At 44.5% G+C, this 18,120-nt stretch overlaps 1 protein-coding gene across 1 annotated transcript in view; it reads left to right on the top strand.

Moving 5' to 3' along the window:
* Positions 1-3,903: 3,903 nt before the first annotated feature.
* The window catches only part of LOC121533628 (neuronal acetylcholine receptor subunit alpha-7-like), an 82,438-nt gene continuing 68,221 nt past the window's right edge, over positions 3,904-18,120 (top strand). Inside the window, exon 1 of the mRNA XM_041839747.2 lies at positions 3,904-4,163. Within this exon, the coding sequence (XP_041695681.2) occupies positions 4,094-4,163 (70 nt within the window). The 5' untranslated portion in view covers positions 3,904-4,093. The remainder of the gene's footprint in view (positions 4,164-18,120) is intronic.

The following is an 18,120-nucleotide window of genomic DNA, read 5'->3' as shown; positions in this document are numbered from 1 at the left end:
ACCACACTAGGCTACTGGAGAGTGGACTACACTAGGCTACTGGAGAGTGGACAACACACTAGGCGACTGGAGAGTGGACAACACACTAGGCTACTGGAGAGTGGACTACACTAGGCTACTGGAGAGTGGACTACACTAGGCTACTGGAGAGTGGACTACACTAGGATACTGGAGAGTGGACTACACTAGGCTACTGGAGAGTGGACTACACTAGGCTACTGGAGAGTGGACTACACTAGGATACTGGAGAGTGGACTACACTAGGCTACTGGAGAGTGGACCACACTAGGATACTGGAGAGTGGACTATACTAGGCTACTGGAGAGTGGACTACACTAGGCTACTGGAGAGTGGACTACACTAGGATACTGGAGAGTGGACTACACTAGGCTACTGGAGAGTGGACTACACTAGGCTACCTCATTAAAACCCATTAGTACAGCACATCTCATTTATAAAATATTCAAAATTAACAGGAGCCTAGCAGCTTTGTCCTCTTTATCTTACTCCATCTCTCTCGAGCATTCTCTCCTCCCTCCCTCCCTCCCTCCCTCCCTCCCTCCCTCCCTCCCTCCCTCCACCTTGCTCATTCTTCCCTTATCTGATTTTCTCTCACTCACCGTTTCACTCCCAACCTCCTCTTTCTTTCCACCTCTATAAAACACCTTATATCTCATTCTCTTTCTCTTTCTGTCACACACACACACACACACACACACACACACACACACACACACACACACACACACACACACACACACACACACACACACACCACACATACACACATACACACACATAGGGTGCTTGCTGACTCCTGTGGTCTGTCCTGCTGCCATATCGGATCTTGAGCTCACAGTGGGGCTCCTGCTGGTAAAGATCAGGCCACTGAGTCTCTGTCACTCTGGATATCACCTCCAACAGAGAACGAGAGAGAAGACATTTACATTTATTTTTTTATTTTTTACATTTTAGTCATTTAGCAGACGCTCTTATCCAGAGCGATTTACAGTTAGTGAGTGCATACATTTTTCATATATAAGAGAGAGAGAAGGAAGAATTTACAAAAAAACAGAGCAAACTAGAATGCTATTTGGCTCTAAACAGAGAGTACACGGTGGCAGAATACCTGACCACTGTGACTGACCCAAACTTAAGGAAAGTTTTGACTATGTACAGACTCAGTGAGCATAGCCTTGCTATTGAGAAAGGCCGCCGTAGGCAGACCTGGCTCTCAAGAGAAGACAGGCTATGTGCACACTGCCCACAAAATGAGGTGGAAACTGAGCTGCACTTCCTAACCTCCTGCCAAATGTATGACCATATTAGCGACACATATTTCCCTCAGATTACAGAGATCCACAAAGAATTCAAAAACAAACCCAATTTTGATAAACTCCCTTATCTACTGGGTGAAAAACCACAGTGTGCCATCACAGCAGCAAGATTTGTGACCTGTTGCCACAAGAAAAGAGCAACCAGTGAAGAACAAACACCATTGTAAATACAACCCATATTTATGTTATTTATTTTCCCATTTGTACTTTAACTATTTGCACATTCTTACAACACTGTATATATACATAATATGTCATTTTAAATGTCTTTATTCTTTTGGAACTTCTGAGTGTAGTCTTTACTGTTAATATTTATTGTTTATTTCACTTTTGTTTACTATTTACTTCACTTGCTTTGGCAATGTTAACATACGTTTCCCATGCCAATAAAGCCAATAAATTGAAAATGGAATTGAGAAGAGCGGGAGAGAGAGAGGGGGGGGTAGAGAGAGAGAGAAGAGAGAGATGGTGGTAGAGAGAGAGGGGGTAGAGAGAGAGAGACAGAGAAGAGAGAGAGGGGGTAGAGAGAGAGGGGGTAGAGAGAGAGAAGGGGGGTAGAGAGAGATAGGAAGAGAGAGATGGTGGTAGAGAGAGAGGGGGTAGAGAGAGAGGGGGTAGAGAGAGAGAGAGAAGAGAGAGAGGGGGTAGAGAGAGAGAAGAGAAAGATGGGGTAGAGAGAGAGAGGGTGTAGAGAGAGAGAGAGAGAGAACAGAGGGGGGTAGAGAGAGAGGGGGATAGAGAGAGAGAGAGAGAGAGAGAGAGAGAGAGAGAGAGAGAGAGAGAGAGAGAGAGAGAGAGAGAGAGAGAGAGAGAGAGAGAGAGAGAGAGAGAGAGAGAGAGAGAGAGAGAGAGAGAGAGAGAGAGGGGGAGAGAGAGAGAGAAGAGAGAAAGAGGGGGGAGGGGGTAGAGAGAGAGAAAAAATAGGGAAAAGAGAGAGAGGACAGGCTGGGGAGTTTCAGGCAGTCAGTCAAAGTCTATGACCTGGAAGCTTGGCACTCAAATTCTCTCTCACCACCAGACCAGAGTTCAGAAGATTTCCCCTGTGACAGATCTGTCTACTCTGAGCAGAGATTGTGTGTGTGTGTGTGTTATTGCTTATACAAAGTGTGTATTTGTGTGTGTTATGTGTTTACTGCTCTCAGTGAAAGGAAAGTCCCCCAGGAGTATGGAAGGGATAAAGCGTGGGTGCTGAAAGAGGAAACACACACACACTCACACACACACACTTTGCCTCATCCCCGTTGTGAAATGACAGAGCAAATTCAGACCTGCAAAAGAGTTCTAGATTCAGAGGGTGACATGGACACCTCGGCTGTCCCAGACAGGACAGACAGGACAGACAGGACAGACAGGGCGCAGACAGAGACAGAGGGAGAACTCATCATCTATCAACTCCAGACTTCGTTGCGCCATTCAGTCGTGCAGCGTTTTACAGAGTATTTCAGCATCACCGAGCGCTGGACAGTTCCCGTCTGGCTCGTTCTCCCCCAACCGCTAGCCTACTGTGTGCACCCGGCATGTCAGTGTGCACAAATCAAACCGTCCTGCTGGGATCAAGACAACCGAACTGTAAAATAGCAAGAACAAACATGTCAATGTTGCTTTTCTTTAGATCGCTTTTTAAAGTAGTCTACACACGGAAATTCCAGCCTGAGACAGAGAGAGCGAGAGAAAGAGAAAAGAGAGAGAGAGAGGCAGCGCATTTGGTAGGCTATATTGCGCAGTTTCCCCCTCGCCGCTTATCGGATTTGATTCTCGCTGAAATTATTTATGGAACGGAATAAATAGATCAGTTGATTACTGTACAAGCCCGGCCTGAGGCAAAAATAGGATAAACAGACCTCAATTAAGTTGATTAATAATAGAATGGCAAAAATGCCCTTTGACGGTTAGCACTACACAACACTAACTTATAGGTGTTCCACCTAGCCTATTCACGTATTCTATATAGCTTACAGTCTATGACCTATTCACTCCCTTCCTCTGTTTTTTGCTAGACTATAGGTTACAACTCTCTCACAAGAACATTGATGGTAATCTTTACTGTAAAACTATAAACACAGTTCATAGTGAACTTTTATGTATGCGTGGGCGTTTTGGTCTTTTTCCAAGACTGACCTCAACACTAAGCCCCTTCTGAATCTATAAACTCTTAGTGGGGTCTTCACTAGTTACCACAGCCACAAAGTATTTTTATTCAATTTATCTTCTTAAAATGTGATTTTAAACTTAACCCTAACCCTAACCTTAAATTAAGACCAAAAAGCAAATGTTTGTTTTCATGAAGTTTGACGAGCCAATTCTGACTTTGTGGCTGTGGTTAATAGTGGAAACCCGTTTTAGCAGGGCGCCGGAGCAGATGCGCTCCCAGTCGCGCGAGCTCGAGCAGACCAAAGGAGCAGAAGAGGCGGGGAAAAGGTAAGCGCGCGAAGAGGGACATCCCGACGACAGCCACAAGTTTGGTGTACAATTCACATAGTCATCATAGCATACTAACCGAAAATTCAGACACCGAGTACTAGTATTTTGTTATGCGCAAAAGTTATTTTCTTACAGCAGACTATGATCTGACAATGCGCCCGGTTGTACGAGAATGTGTTTTAAGCAGCGTGCACACGCAAATGTATTTAACTATATCTACTGCACTCATTCTCTCCCCCCTTCCCAGCCAAGCGCTCGTATCCGAGCTGAGCGAACAATTTCAATCTAGCTGCCAGTGAAGACTCGCGGGACGTCGGATTCCTGTGAACTCAAGGATGCGGTGCAGCAAGTTTTTTGGACTGTGTTCGATTGGGATCTATCTATGGATGGCGGTCCTTTTCAAAGGTATGGCGGGCTCCAGGTCCACTTCTCTCTGTTGAACGATGTTGCATGTCCGTTTGGAGAATGTGGCGTCATGTATGCTATAAGCCTGATAGGCTACTTACTCTGGTTTGAGTTTTGGGTGGGACACTATCTGATTAAACTCCAGTCCAAGTTCATCAGAAACTTCCTTCAACGTGGAGTGGAGTTTATTCAGTTACGTAGGAAACCAAAGCAGGCTAGGTCTAGTTTTTGGATTTCCAGGTAATTCTGGGGTCAATTTTGCATGTGCAGATCATAATTTTGGGGTTCATTTCAAGTAGTTAAATGTGTGTGGCAACGTTGTGCTTATTCATAGGGATAATGTAATTCGTTCTTTTTACTGCCCCCTTCTCCCTCCCGGCCCCAGTAGCGGATTTACCATTAGGCAGAAGAGGCAATTGCGTCAGGCCACATCACCAAGGGGCCTCATGAGCCGGGCATAATTAATACAAATAATACTAGTAATATATATATTTTTAAATAATGTATCTGTTTGAGGCATTCCATGCTCTGCTCGAGTCCCCTCCCCTTCAGTAGGTTGGTTCAGCAGCAGCAAAATCTGCAGGAAGCTTAAAAGTTGCAAAGGAAATGGTTTTGCCTGGCCACTGTGCCACATTGTTGACAAAAAGGGCCTCCAAAAAAGTAAATTCATCCAAACAGCCGAATAATAATTCATAATAGATCAATTGTTTCTTTCAATACATATGCATATATTTCATATCAATATTAATCCAAGTTTTTCTCATAATAGTGGAAACAAGTTTCATTAATCATCCACAGGTTCATAATAATGGACTATTCCACACTGACAGAGTTTACGTGCATTGTTTCATATGATTGCAAACGTGACTTTCATTTAAATGAAGCTGCAGCAATGAGGCGCTTTCAGTGTGGGGCAGAGAAAAGAAAAAGAAAGAAGATTGAATTTTTACATAAAAATGACCTAAGTTAAAGCATATCTTTAGTAAAAAGACAGGTGCTGCTGATAATACTGCCATCGTGATCGAGACCCATGTGTAGCCCATGGCATGTCATACTCTATTTGGCCAGAGAGCATCAGATACATGAGCTACATATAGCAAGACAGAGAGATGCTGTTTTCGCTCGCTCGGATGCTTTCTCCGGTAAGATAGGTTCAGCCACTTGCGAATTGTAGGAAAGTTGGCGGGTGCACAGTGCACTGGACGGATGCTTGAATTATTTTGGATGAATGTGCCAAGGTAACCTACATTTTGAAGTGATTTCTTTGACAATCATATGAACACGTCAAGACTGGTTGTGTTCATGGCATATTTAAAGGTAATACATTTTTACAGTTAAATTACAGGTGTTTATTATAAATCCATAAAACATGTAGAAATCCAGATGGCCACAGCAAGATGACGAAGAAACAATAATCCCATACTGCCAGTGCCAGCCCATAGCAAAATGTTTTGCTAGCTAGCACAACATAGCTAGGTAGCTAGCAAGCTAATGACACTGCACTAACTTGGCAGCTGACACATGCAGCTGTTTCATGGAAACTAGCTAATCTTTAATTATAATGTCAATACTAGCTACAGTGGTTAGCTAGCTTGGAGGAAGTATTTAGTGTTGTGTGCATTGCGTCTGTGCACTTAGCTAGCTACTATCTCATAGCCTACATTGTATATGAAGTGTGACTGGCTCATCCGTGGATGTACGGAGAAAATGCCTTTTTCATTTTTGTTGTCACTCCTGTTGGCTCCCCCACATGGGGGTTCATGCTCTCTGATTGGCTCAAAGTCATGTTGTTGGCCACTGACGAGCATTGCGATTCTACAAGTAGAAAACGATAAGTTCGTCGCTACCGGGTCCGCACGCAGCAGGTACCGCTTTTGTTCTAGCAAGAGAAGGAACGGCCTTTCGACTGTGATAAGTACCTATTAGCAGTCTATCGGCAGTGAGATTCTCTGTATGTTTCATGCTTAGGCCTAAATCCGCCCCTTCCCTTTCCTCCCCCTCAACATCCCTGACATCTGGGTCTACTTTATCCACTGTGACGCAGCACAGCACACGGACACTCTTCCTGTCCCCACCTATCCACTCCACTCACATCACTGGCCAGGGAAGGAGGGAGGGACCGAGGAAAGGAGAGAGGGAGGGAGAGAGAAAGAGACATTTTGAGTGTGTTTAGACAGTGCTTCGGTCTCAAGCAGACTTGTCCTAGAATTGCCATTGTCTGATAGACAGACAGGTCTTTTTAAGAATCTGACTGATAGTTGACGCAGGCTAGCTTTTTCTAGACTTTAAACTCCTTATTCCCACTCTGATCGGGCACTCTTGTGCATGAGGCCATGCAACGCATACAGGCAAGTGTTAGTGATCAAATCATTTACACATTAACTTTCATTAATGGCTGATCTATGGTAATTTACAATACTTTCTAAAAGTATTCTAGAGAAAGGGGGATACCTAGTCAGATGTACAACGGTGTCACGATCGCTGACAGATGAAGCGGACCAAGGCGCAGCGTGATAAGCGTACATTCTTTATTCAGTAGTACACAACACGAACCAAAACAATAAACAAACGATACGTGAAGTCCTAGGTTACAACACAAACCTTTCGGAACAAGATCCCACCAAGTAACATGCCAACAGGCTGCCTAAGTATGGTCCCCAATCAGAGACAACGAGCTACAGCTGCCTCTGATTGGGAACCACCCTGGCCAACATAGATCAAAACGAACTAGAACCAAAAACATAGAAAACAAAACATAGAAAATCCACACCCTGGCTCAACATTTAAGAGTCCCCAGAGCCAGGGCGTGACAAACAGAATGCATTCAACTGAAATAGAGAGGTGCGGAGGGCTGCCTTAATCGACATCCACATCTTCGGCGCCCGGGGAACTGCCTTGCTCAGGGGCAGAACAACAGATTTTTACCTTGTCAGCTTGGGGGATTCGATCCAGCAACCTTTCGGTTATTGACCCAATGCTCCTACCCGCCAGGCTACCTGCCGCCCCTATGAAATGCATCTGAAGAGTAAGATTAACGGTGGAGCAATAAAGAGATATTACTTTTTCTAATGAAATTCAGTTTTTATTGTTTCCCTCTAACCTCACTCTAACCTCCCTCTAACCTCCCTGGATCAATACGATATGAAGAGTTGCATGGCATCTGTCCATAAATGAATCTCTCTCTGATTCCTATGCAACACCTCATTCTTTCCCTTCTTCCCCCTCCCTTCCCCCCATGGTCACCAGTAACTCCTGAGAGACTTTCTAGCCTCTCACTTTCTTTAATCTCTAGTTTATGTAAATGAAACCTCTCCTGCCTCATCCTGTGTATTATTGATTGGGTATTTTTGTGGCTTTAATTAAATGTTGCTTATGTTGCGTAATGATGTGATCTATGTGACTTTAAAGAGGTCCACCAAGCCTTTTGGTAAATAATGCAGTGATGATAGATTGGGGGAAAGGCCCTGTGATAGACTAGTGCTCTGTCCAGGGGGTGTACTTGGACATCAAGCTGCCTCGCTACAGAAACAGGAGATTGGCTCCTGCGCTTGTGCAAGGCTACTTACTTACTTACGCTGTGATTGGCATCCATAGGAGGAAGGCATACAGTACTGCCCAGTAGCAGCATGGTAAAATACAGCAGCTGCTTGCATGGTATACATGTATGTGCATTACACCACAACTCTATATATGAGAACATATTGTTCTGTTTGCCTTTGAGCCAAAGAGCCTAATGAAGATATGGATTTACATAACCAATCGTACTTATATCTGTGTAAGAGGTCAATCACTGTATATGAATACACATACATGTGTAGCAGCAGTGGTGTTACTGTTATTTAGAGTATTCCACTGTGACGTGACATAGGGTTTTAGCCATTGGATTAGATTAGGATTAAACACTAGGGCCCTGAGATGGATGCTGTGTGGGTGGGTCTGACCACAGGAGTATAGATTATCAACCACTCACGTCATCTCAGCCCAGCCCCTATACCGTCATTACCATGCTACCTTACCCTATCCCACCCCCTACACTACCTCCAACCTAACCCACCCACACTCTGAGCCCAGTGATGCAGGGTGGGAGAAGGGGTTAAAACCCCAGTCACATGATGGTGGAGAGCTGGTGTGTTAAAATGCGAAAGACTGGCATTGTAAACTGCTTTAACATCAGCATGCAGTCGCACACATGTGAAGGGAATACAGTAGCAATAGATGGGGAACATTCACACTGTGTTCACACACACATGGATTAAGATGGAGAGTCAGCCTTAGAAAGTCACCTTCGCTTTTGAACTCCCTCATGTAAAATGTATAATTTCTTGTGGCATTGTTTTTATGTCTGAACTCTCTCTACTGGCCCTCTCCACTCCCCCCTCTCTCTCTCCCACTCACTTCTCTCTCTGCCCACCTTCTCTCTCTCTCTCTCTCTCTCTCTCTCTCTCTCTCCCCCCTCTCTCTCTCCCACTCACTTCTCTGTCTCTGTCTCTGTCTCTGTCTCTCTCTCTCTCTCTCTCTCTCACTTCTCTCTCTGCCTCTCTCTCTCTCTCTCTCTCTCTCTCTCTCTCTCTCTGCCCCCCCCCTCTCTCTCTCCCACTCACTTCTCTCTGCCCCCTCTCTCTCTCTCTCTCTCTCGCTCTCTCTCTCTCTCTCTGTCTCTCTCTCTCTCTGTTGGTGGGCTTGGGCTGAAATAGGTCAGGTAATATGCACAACTATACTTTGATGTAAGAGTGAAGACAGAACATCTGTACTAGTTTTATTCCATCTGGAGCCTCCACTACTTAACAGGATAGTAAAACACTAAATGATTAAACTGGCTTTGAACACAATATTGAAAAATGTGTTTGAAATATTGGAACACTCTTCCTGTGGTCAAATACATTCTATCTGCATCACAAATGGCATCCTATTGCCTTTATAATGCCCATAGGGCTCTGGTCAAAAGTAGTGCACTATATAGGGAATAGGGTGCCACTTTAGACGCATTCTCTGTCTTCACAATGGATTTTGGGGGTATTTTAAAATACTTTTAAAGAACACAACACTTGTTTAGAGTTGTAGAACAGCGCACATGTATTACTCATAGCCGTTTAAAACCACATCTATCAGTGCGACATTATTGGGATATGGGTCCTTTATTTCTTCACCTTGGGATTGCTTTCTGACAGGCAGTTAAAAGGATACCCGTGAAGGTCTGGGTCTTAAACTTTAAAAGAGATAGATGGCCGCCAGTAGTTACATCTGTTTGTCTGGGTTCTTGTGTGTGTGTGTGTGTGTGTGTGTGTGTGAGGCAGAGAGAGAGAGAGAGAAGTCCTTGTGATTTGCATACCTTACATAGCTGTCTTCCCATCACTCTGCATGAATGTCTCATGGTGTGTTTAGAGAGACAGAGCAGAGATTCTGGGGAGTGGTCTCAAAACACTCTGTTCTGTCCCTTCCAGGGTCTAAACTCTATGTCCCCTACTGTTCTATATTCTGTTGTTCTTTTTGAGTCCTTGGGTGTTTCTCAGTATGCATACTACCATGCTCCGTGCATGCAAATTGGAGCACGGGAGGGTCGGCATGAGTCCAAATCAAAGTATGCGAAACGGAGGGCACTTCTCGGATGCCTACTCCGCTTGTACACATTTCGAAGCATGCATCGATGCAAGCTTCAACGAATAGTATGGACAGAAATATGACGCAACCTTGTAAAAAACGACACAAAATTGATTGAAATCAATGGCGGCCATTATTTGAGCTGAAGCGAGAGAAAATAAACTCGGAATGACTTAGACTTCGGAATAGACTTCGGAATGAAATGTTGCCCATTCACATCTCATATGTTGCCTGACAACAATTATTTGTTATCTTGAAAACGTTAATAAATACATTCTGTGTCAATTTTGGCATGTTTACCTGCCTACAATACCCAATAGGGCGTAGATTGCAAACCCATAGTTGAGTCAATAGGGCAACCTGGCTAGCTACTACTGTTAGCTAGCTACCTTGCATAACATTAGTTTTAGGTCATTTTTGCCTGTTAAACTAGATTATTACGATTCACATATAGCTAGCTGATAATTATGATGTAAAACGTTTGCTTTGGGTATATCTTGTTTCGTCTCTATTGTTGCCATTGTCCTGGCTGGAAGAAGATTCATTGAATGGGGAGGCAGCGTGAGGTATTACAGTAGGGGGGGTGCGAGTGCTTCTCAAATGTGATATTTTATGCGTTCTCCACACTCTCGTCCTCACAAGAACGTACTCAAGAGAACGTCCTCGGAGAATGCACTCGGCGCATGACAGTGTGGAGCACGGTAGTATGCATATTGCGAAACACCCCTTGTGTTCCTAACTGTCCCTCTGTTCCATAAAACTAAAAATGAGTAGAATGGACATTAGCTTTGAAGTTGTATTTTTTTTTGCTCCATGATGTTTTAAGACGCTTTTCTAAACTCTAACCTTCTGTTCCTGTGTTCTGAGATCTGGTGTTCCATACTCTAATGTTCCATACTCAGAAGTTATATATGGCGACTTTCTGTGCCCCTGTTTTCTGTCCTTATGTGTTTGTTGGTTTCTGGCCTGAAGACCACAGCCCCACAGAGAACTACTAACATTAATATACTGGTCTCCTGGCTTCATGTCCATTGGGACTCATTTGACTCTAGGGTCCCTCCGTAGGGACACTTTTTCTGTTTGCCTGGCATGGCCAAGTCTCCTTAGGGACGCTTGTTATGTACCCTTGTTTCAGCTACAGTGACACAGTACACTCTTAGAAAAACGGTGCAATCTAGAACCTAAAAGGGTTCTTTGTCTGTCCCCATAGGATAACCCTTTGAAGAACCCTTTTTGGTTCCGGGTAGAACCCTTTTGGTTCCAGGTCGAACCCTATTGGGTTCCAGGTAGAACCCTTTCCTGAGAGGGTTCTACATGAAACCCAAAAGAGTTCTACTTGGAACCAAAAAGGGTTCTCCAATGGGGACAGACGAATAACCCTTTTGGAACCCTTTTTTTATTTATTTTTTTACCCCCTTTTTCATGGTATCCAATTGGTAGTTACATTCTTGTCCCATCGCTACAACTCCCGTACGGACACGGGAGAGGCGAAGGTCGAGAGTCGTGCGTCCTCGGAAACACAACCCAACCTAGCCGCACTGCTTCTTGACACAGTGCCCGTTTAACCCGGAAGCCAGCCGCACCAATGTGCCGGAGGAAACACCGTACACCTGGCGACTGAGTCAGCGTGCACTGCGCCCGGCCCGCCACAGGAGTCGCTAGTGCGCGATGGGACAAGGACATCCCTGCCGGCCAAACCCTCCCCTACCCTGGACGGCGCTGGGACAATTGTGCACCCCCCATGGGCCTTAGACCACTGCGCCACTCGGGAGGCCCCAGAACCCTTTTTCTAAGAGTGTAGTTAAGTGATTATGAATTTGTATAATTAGCCTAGTCAGCACTGCTAGTTCAGTTCTGCCTGTAGGCACCAGTCTGCCCAAGAATAACACTCTCTATCTGTCTGTCTCTAGCGCTAGTCTCAGAGAGTCTTGGTACAGTAGGAGGAACTCTCATTCTAGGCTCCAGCCTGTGCCTTGTGTCTGGAGCTGAATGTGGGATGCACATCTGAGCGTATTGACCCAGTAAAGAGTCTCAAATGGGGCATGATCACTGAGGAGGGAGGGATAGAGGAAGGGAAGGAGGGAGGAATGGAGGGAGGGAGGTGTGTGACAGTGTCTGCCAGTCTTATCAGTGTGTGTGTGTGTGTGAGAGAGAACGTGAGAGACTGTGTGTGTGTGTGTGGATTAGGCGGAGGGGGGTTGTCTTGTCTCAGCTTCTGTTTGCAGATGCTACCCAGAACAGAGGCCTATTTCCTGGCGCAGTGGTCTAAGGCACTGCATCGCAGTGCTAGCTGTGGCACTAGAAATCCTGGTTCGAATCCAGGCTCTGTCGTAGTCGGCTGCGACCGGGAGACCCATGGGGCGGCGCACAATTGGCCAAGCGTTGTCCAGGGTAGGGGAGGGAATGGCTGGCAGGGATGTAGCTCAGTTGGTAGAGCATGGCGTTTGCAACGCCAGGGTTGTGGGTTTGATTCCCACAGGGGGCCAGTATGAAAAATAAAAAAATAATGTATGCACTCACTAACTGTAAGTCGCTCTGGATAAGAGCGTCTGCTAAATGACAAAAAAATTAAATAAATGTGCTTCAGGGTAAATCAGCTCACAATGAAGAACACATTAGAACACGGACAACGCTCTTTATACGTACTAGATAATGTATTAGGACACTTCTTCTATAGGCTTTCTCAGCCTACCAATTCAGAGGCAGTTCTCTTTTAAAGCGAACAAACGTTACTCACTATTAGGATGGTTAAACAGACTCAGTGAATCAGTAAGGTTTGGGTGAGAGGACAGCAGAACCAAAAAAAGCTCATTTTCATGAGGAATGAAAGATGGAGAGAGGGAGCGGAAGGAGCGATAGAGAATGGCAGATAGAGAGAGATGGTTATCAATGTATGTCATTCTGAGTGTGCTGGGCCGGGCTGTGAAGCTACCAATCCCTCAGTCCGGTCTGACTGAGGGATTGGTAGACTTTTAAATATACCACTTTACCCCCTCCTCGCCCTTCATACCCCCTCCCCACTTTCACGCACCCACACACGTGGCAAGGTAAGGTTAATATCCATATTATAAGGTGTGTTTTAGCTGGAACATGTTTGTGTGTGTCTGGAAATTGCTTTGGAGTTTTTGTGGCCTGCCTGGACAATCATCTGGGAGAAGAACATGTGAGTTGTAACATATATTAGAGGAAACATGTTTGTTAGCGGTAGGGTAACATGAGGATTGCTGTAACCTTGGTGTGGGATTGGGCTGCTGGTGATTCAGACACACAGCTCACAGCTCTAGCAGGGAGAGAACAGCAGTAAACACATAGCTATAGCCCCTGATGACTGGAGAGAGTGTGTGAGCGAGAGATAGAGAGAGAGCAAAGGCTTCGGGTGAACCGAACGAGTGTGCTCGCATACTCCCTTAAAAGACCATTACATGAAAAACGAGAAAAACCGTCAATAGTACTGTTTGTCCATCTTGAGATGCCGTAGCCACTTCTTCAAAATAGTCATAATTAGTGTTGACTTTTTTGCAGAGATCTTAGTTGCACAATTTTACATCTAACTAAGATGTTTGGTGCAGTATTTTTCAAGTGAAAAAATATGCATGAAAACTAGTCATCTATCGTTGAATGACAACAAACACTTCATTAAAGAATCCACTGAGGTACACTACATGGCCAAAAGTATGTGGACACACCTTCAAATTACTGGATTCGGCTATTTCAGCCACAAACGTTGCTGACAGGTGTATAGAATCGAGCACACAGCCATGCAATCTCCATAGACAAACATTGGCAGTACTGAAGAGTACAATGGCCCGTACTGAAGAGCTCAGTGACTTTCAACGTGGCACCGTCATAGGATGCCACCTTTCTAACAAGTCAGTTTGTAAAATGTCTGTCCTGCTAGAGCTGCCCTGGTCAACTGTAAGTGCTGTTATTGTGAAGTAGAAACATATAGGAGCAACAAAGGCTCAGCCGTGAAGTGGTAGGCCACACAAGCTCACAGAACGAGACAGCCGAGGTCTGAAGCATTTAGCGCGTAAAAACCGTTTGTCGTCAGTTGCAACACTCACTACCTTGTTCCAAACTGCCTCTGGAAGCAACGTCAGCACAAGAACTGTTCGTCGGGAGTATCATGACTCAGGATATGACCCAGATGCAGACAAAGGAGGCGGATAGTACAGTTCTCTGAATATTTATTATACAAGGGGACAGCCCAAGGCAGGTCGAGGGCAGGCAGAGGTCAGTAATCCAGGGCAGAGTCAATAAGGTACAGAACGGCAGGCAGGCTCAGGGTCAGAAATCCAAGGCAGCTATAAACAGGTACAGAACGACAGGCAGGCTCAGGGTCAGGGCAGGCAGAATGGTCAGAACCGGGAAGACTAGAAAACAGCAACTAGAAAGACTTGAAAACTGGAAAACACGCTGGTAAGACTTGACGGGACAAGATGAACTGGCCCAGATAAACTGAAAACACTGGTATAAATACACAGGGGATAATGGGGACAAATGGGAGACACCTGGTGGGGGGTGGAGACAAGCACAAGACAGGTGAAACTTAGGACACGGTAAGTAGAACGGTGAAGAATAACTCATTTTCACCCTTATTTGTAATTAGCACAGCCAGACAGAACACCACACGGGCATAATGACAAATGTTAGTGAAAAACAAACGTAAAAAAAATAATTCCTAGAGAAGTTCTGAGATTACTGTGTGTTGGTCGTTCAAAGTAAACAATGACATGAACCAAGTTTGTGGGCACGCCCCCTCTACCTAGCGGGGCGGTATCTGCATTCGATATGAATGCTGAACTTTGTGGTTCACTATGAGCAGACGAATACACGGGAAGTCGAAACTTCCCGATTCGACCAGAGGCTTGGATAATGTTGATGTTTATGACAAAAACGTAATGTTGTTAATAATATAGTAATGACTATATGCCGTGGCAGAGCCAGGGTGAAACTCCCCTTTAGCTTTAGTGTTTTAATTCTTACTTTATAGTTAACTTTTAATCGACAAATGCACGAATGGAAGAATAGCCTAGTGGAGACGCAAACAGAAGTTTGGCATCAAAACCAAATGAATGGTCGTTTGACCACAAACTCCTACATTTCGTATATTTTCATGATCAACGATCAAAAAAGCGGCTAACATTGCTTCAATTACAAAATGTTTTTTCAATAAACAGTTTTACTCAATGATTTGTTTTTTTTGTTGCTAGAATTATTAGGGCATTACGAGTAAATCAGTGACACCCACAGTTGAATGTAGCACACAGCTGTAGGCAGGACAGATGTAGCCTAACAATGAAAACTAAAAATAAAGAAAAAGATACCCAATCACTGTTAGACGTTGGTCTCACAAAGAGATAAAAACAGACAAATATAATCAGAGACAGAAAGAGACACTGTATCTATTAACACTGTCCTCCCCACCACTCCTTCAGGAGGCAAAAGAGAGGAGTTAGCGGAGGTCTATCGACTCTTGGTTAGTAAGAGAAAAGGTTGTGGCATTTGACTCTCCTCCTGTGTGTGAGTGTATGAGTGCATGTGAGTGTGTGACAGACACTGAGACCAAAGCGATAGCTTCTCTAATGAAGAGATTATGAACATCAGGAGTTGGAGGAATATGAGTGTTTGTGTTCTGTGAATGTGTGTTTGTGACTACAACCAGAACCACGCAGAGATTAATTTATCTTCGTCAGTCAAGGAGCTGCTACAATCCTCCCTGCAGCTGTGTAACAGAATCATTTTAATGAGTAAGCTATCAAACTGTTTTAATGGGGGAGAGAGAGGGAGGAGAGATAAAGATAAAGGGAGATGGTGAGAGAGAGAGAGAGGTGGAGGGGGGTAAAATATGGAGAGATGGAGAAGATAGAGAGATATCCTCACGGTTGTTATTTGAGACATGGCTTTCTGCATTCCTTCCGTTCCTCTCGCTGTGTTTGATAGGGCACCATGCTGTGTCTGCTAGATGGAGCCTCACCCTCCCTGCTTCTCATAGCACTTTAATTAGCAAAGTGAATTAAAGAAAACAAGATGATAGAATAGCCTGAATGCTTACAGAGTCCCAGTGTATGCTGTTTTACACCATATTGACATTTGTTTGTGGATTAAAGTTTGTGTAATATGTTTCATTAGATTACCACATCCCACCCTGTAAGTAATTTAACCACATCTTCACAAGGCATTCATTCCTCTGCTAGAGCTTGGAGTGTGAGAGGGTGCGTCTCAAATGGCTCCCTATTCCCTGTATAGTGCACTACTTTGATCAGGGCCCTAAATAGAATAGGGTGCCATTTGGAATGTCTTTAATCTGTCATCATTCAATTTATTAGTTTAGGTGCATGTATACAGTGAGGGAAAAAAGTATTTGATCCCCTGCTGATTTTGTACATTTGCTCACTGACAAAGACATGATCAGTCTATAATTTTAATGGTAGGTTTATTTGAACAGTGAGAGACAGAATAACAACAAAAAAATCCAGAATAACGCATGTCAAAAATTTTATAAATTGATTTGCATTTTAATGAGGGAAATATGTATCTGACCCCCTCTCAATCAGAAAGATTTCTCGCTCACAGGTGTCTTTTATACAGGTAACGAGCTGAGATTAGGGCAAAGTATTCAGAACCCTTTACTTTTTCCACATTTTGTTACGTTACAACCTTATTCTAAATTGATTGAATTGTTTTTTCCCCCCTCATCAATCTACACACAATACCCCATAATGACAAAGCAAAAACAGGTTTGTAGAAATGTGTGCGAATAATAAAACATTTTTTGGGGGAAATATAACATTCACATAAGTACATTTACTCAGTACTTTTTTGAAGCACCTTTGGCAGCGATTACAGCCTCAAGTCTTCTTGGGTATAACGCTACAAGCTTGGCACACCTGTATTTAGGAGTTTCTCCCATTCTTCTCTGCAGATCCTCTCAAGCTCTGTCAGGTTGGATGGGGAACGTTGCTGCACAGCTATTTTCAGGTCTCTCCAGAGATGTTCGATCTGGTTCTAGTCCAGGCTCTGGCTGGGCCACTCAAGGACATTCAGAGACTTGTCGCAAAGCCAGTCCTGCGTTGTCTTGGCTGTGTGCTTAGGGTCGTTCTCCTGTTGGAAGGTGAACCTTCAACCCAGTCTGAGGTCCTGATCGCTCTGGAGCAGGTTTTCATGAAGGATCACTGTGTACTTTGCTCCGTTCATATTTGCCACGATCCTGATTGGTCTCCCAGTCCCTGCCGCTGAAAGATATCCCCACAGCATGATGCTGCCACCACTATGCTTCACCGTAGGGATGGTGCCAGGTTTCCTCCAGACGTGACGCTTGGCATTCAGGCCAAAGAGTTCAATCTTGGTTTCATAAGACCAGAGAATCTTGTTTCTCATGGTCTGAGAGTCTTCAGGTGCCTTTTGGCAAACTCCAAGCGGGCTGTCATGTGCCTTTTACTGAGGAGTGGCTTCCGTCTGGCCACTCTACCAGAAAGGCTTGATTGGTGGAGTGCTGCAGAGATGGTTGTCCTTTTGGAAGGTTCTCCCACCTCTTCAGAGGAACTGTAGAGCTCTGTCAGAGTGACCATTGGGTTCTTGGTCACCTCCCTGACTAAGGCCCTTCTCCCCCGATTGCTCAGTTTGGCCTGGTGGCCAGCTCTAGCAAGCGTCTTGGTGGTTGCAAACTTCTTCCATTTAAGAATGATGGAGGCCACTGTGTTCTTGGGGACCTTCAATACTGCACAAATGTTTTGGTACCCTTCCCCAGATCTGTGCCTTGACACAATCCTGTCTCTGAGCTCTACGGACAATTGCTTCGACCTCATGGCTTGGTTTTTGCTCTGACATGCACTGTCAACTGTGGGACCTTATGTAGACAGGTGTGTGCCTTTCCAAATCATGACCAATCAATTGTATTTACCCCAGGTGGACTCCATTCAAGTTGTAGAAACATCTCAAGGATGATCAATGGAAACAGGATGCACATGAGCTCCATTTCGAGTCTCATAGCAAAGGGTCTGAATACTTATGTAAGTAAGGTATTTCTGTTTTTAATTTGTAAAAAATTAGCAAAAAAATTTAAAACCTGTTTTCACTTTGTTATTATGGGGTATTATGTGTAGATTGCTGAGATTTAATCAATTTTAGAATAAGGCTGTAACGTTAAAAAATGTTGAAAAAGTCAAGGGGTCTGAATATTTTCCTTAGTCCCCTCTTCATATATCTTGACTTACTTGACTTAAACCTGTTGGCCGCCTTGGGAGCATAGGGCACCCACCATGGCTCTCCACCTCACTCTCTTCCGTGCGAGGGCTTTTGCCTCTAGCCGTAGCCCCGCTTTACTCAGTTCTTGAAGAGTGGAGCGTCTCCAGTTGTT

The sequence above is a fragment of the Coregonus clupeaformis genome, chromosome 2 (genome assembly GCF_020615455.1).
Source record: "Coregonus clupeaformis isolate EN_2021a chromosome 2, ASM2061545v1, whole genome shotgun sequence".
NCBI lineage: Eukaryota > Metazoa > Chordata > Actinopteri > Salmoniformes > Salmonidae > Coregonus > Coregonus clupeaformis.
Note: the sequence above shows the minus strand (reverse complement) of the source record. Positions and strands in the feature narration are given on the sequence as shown.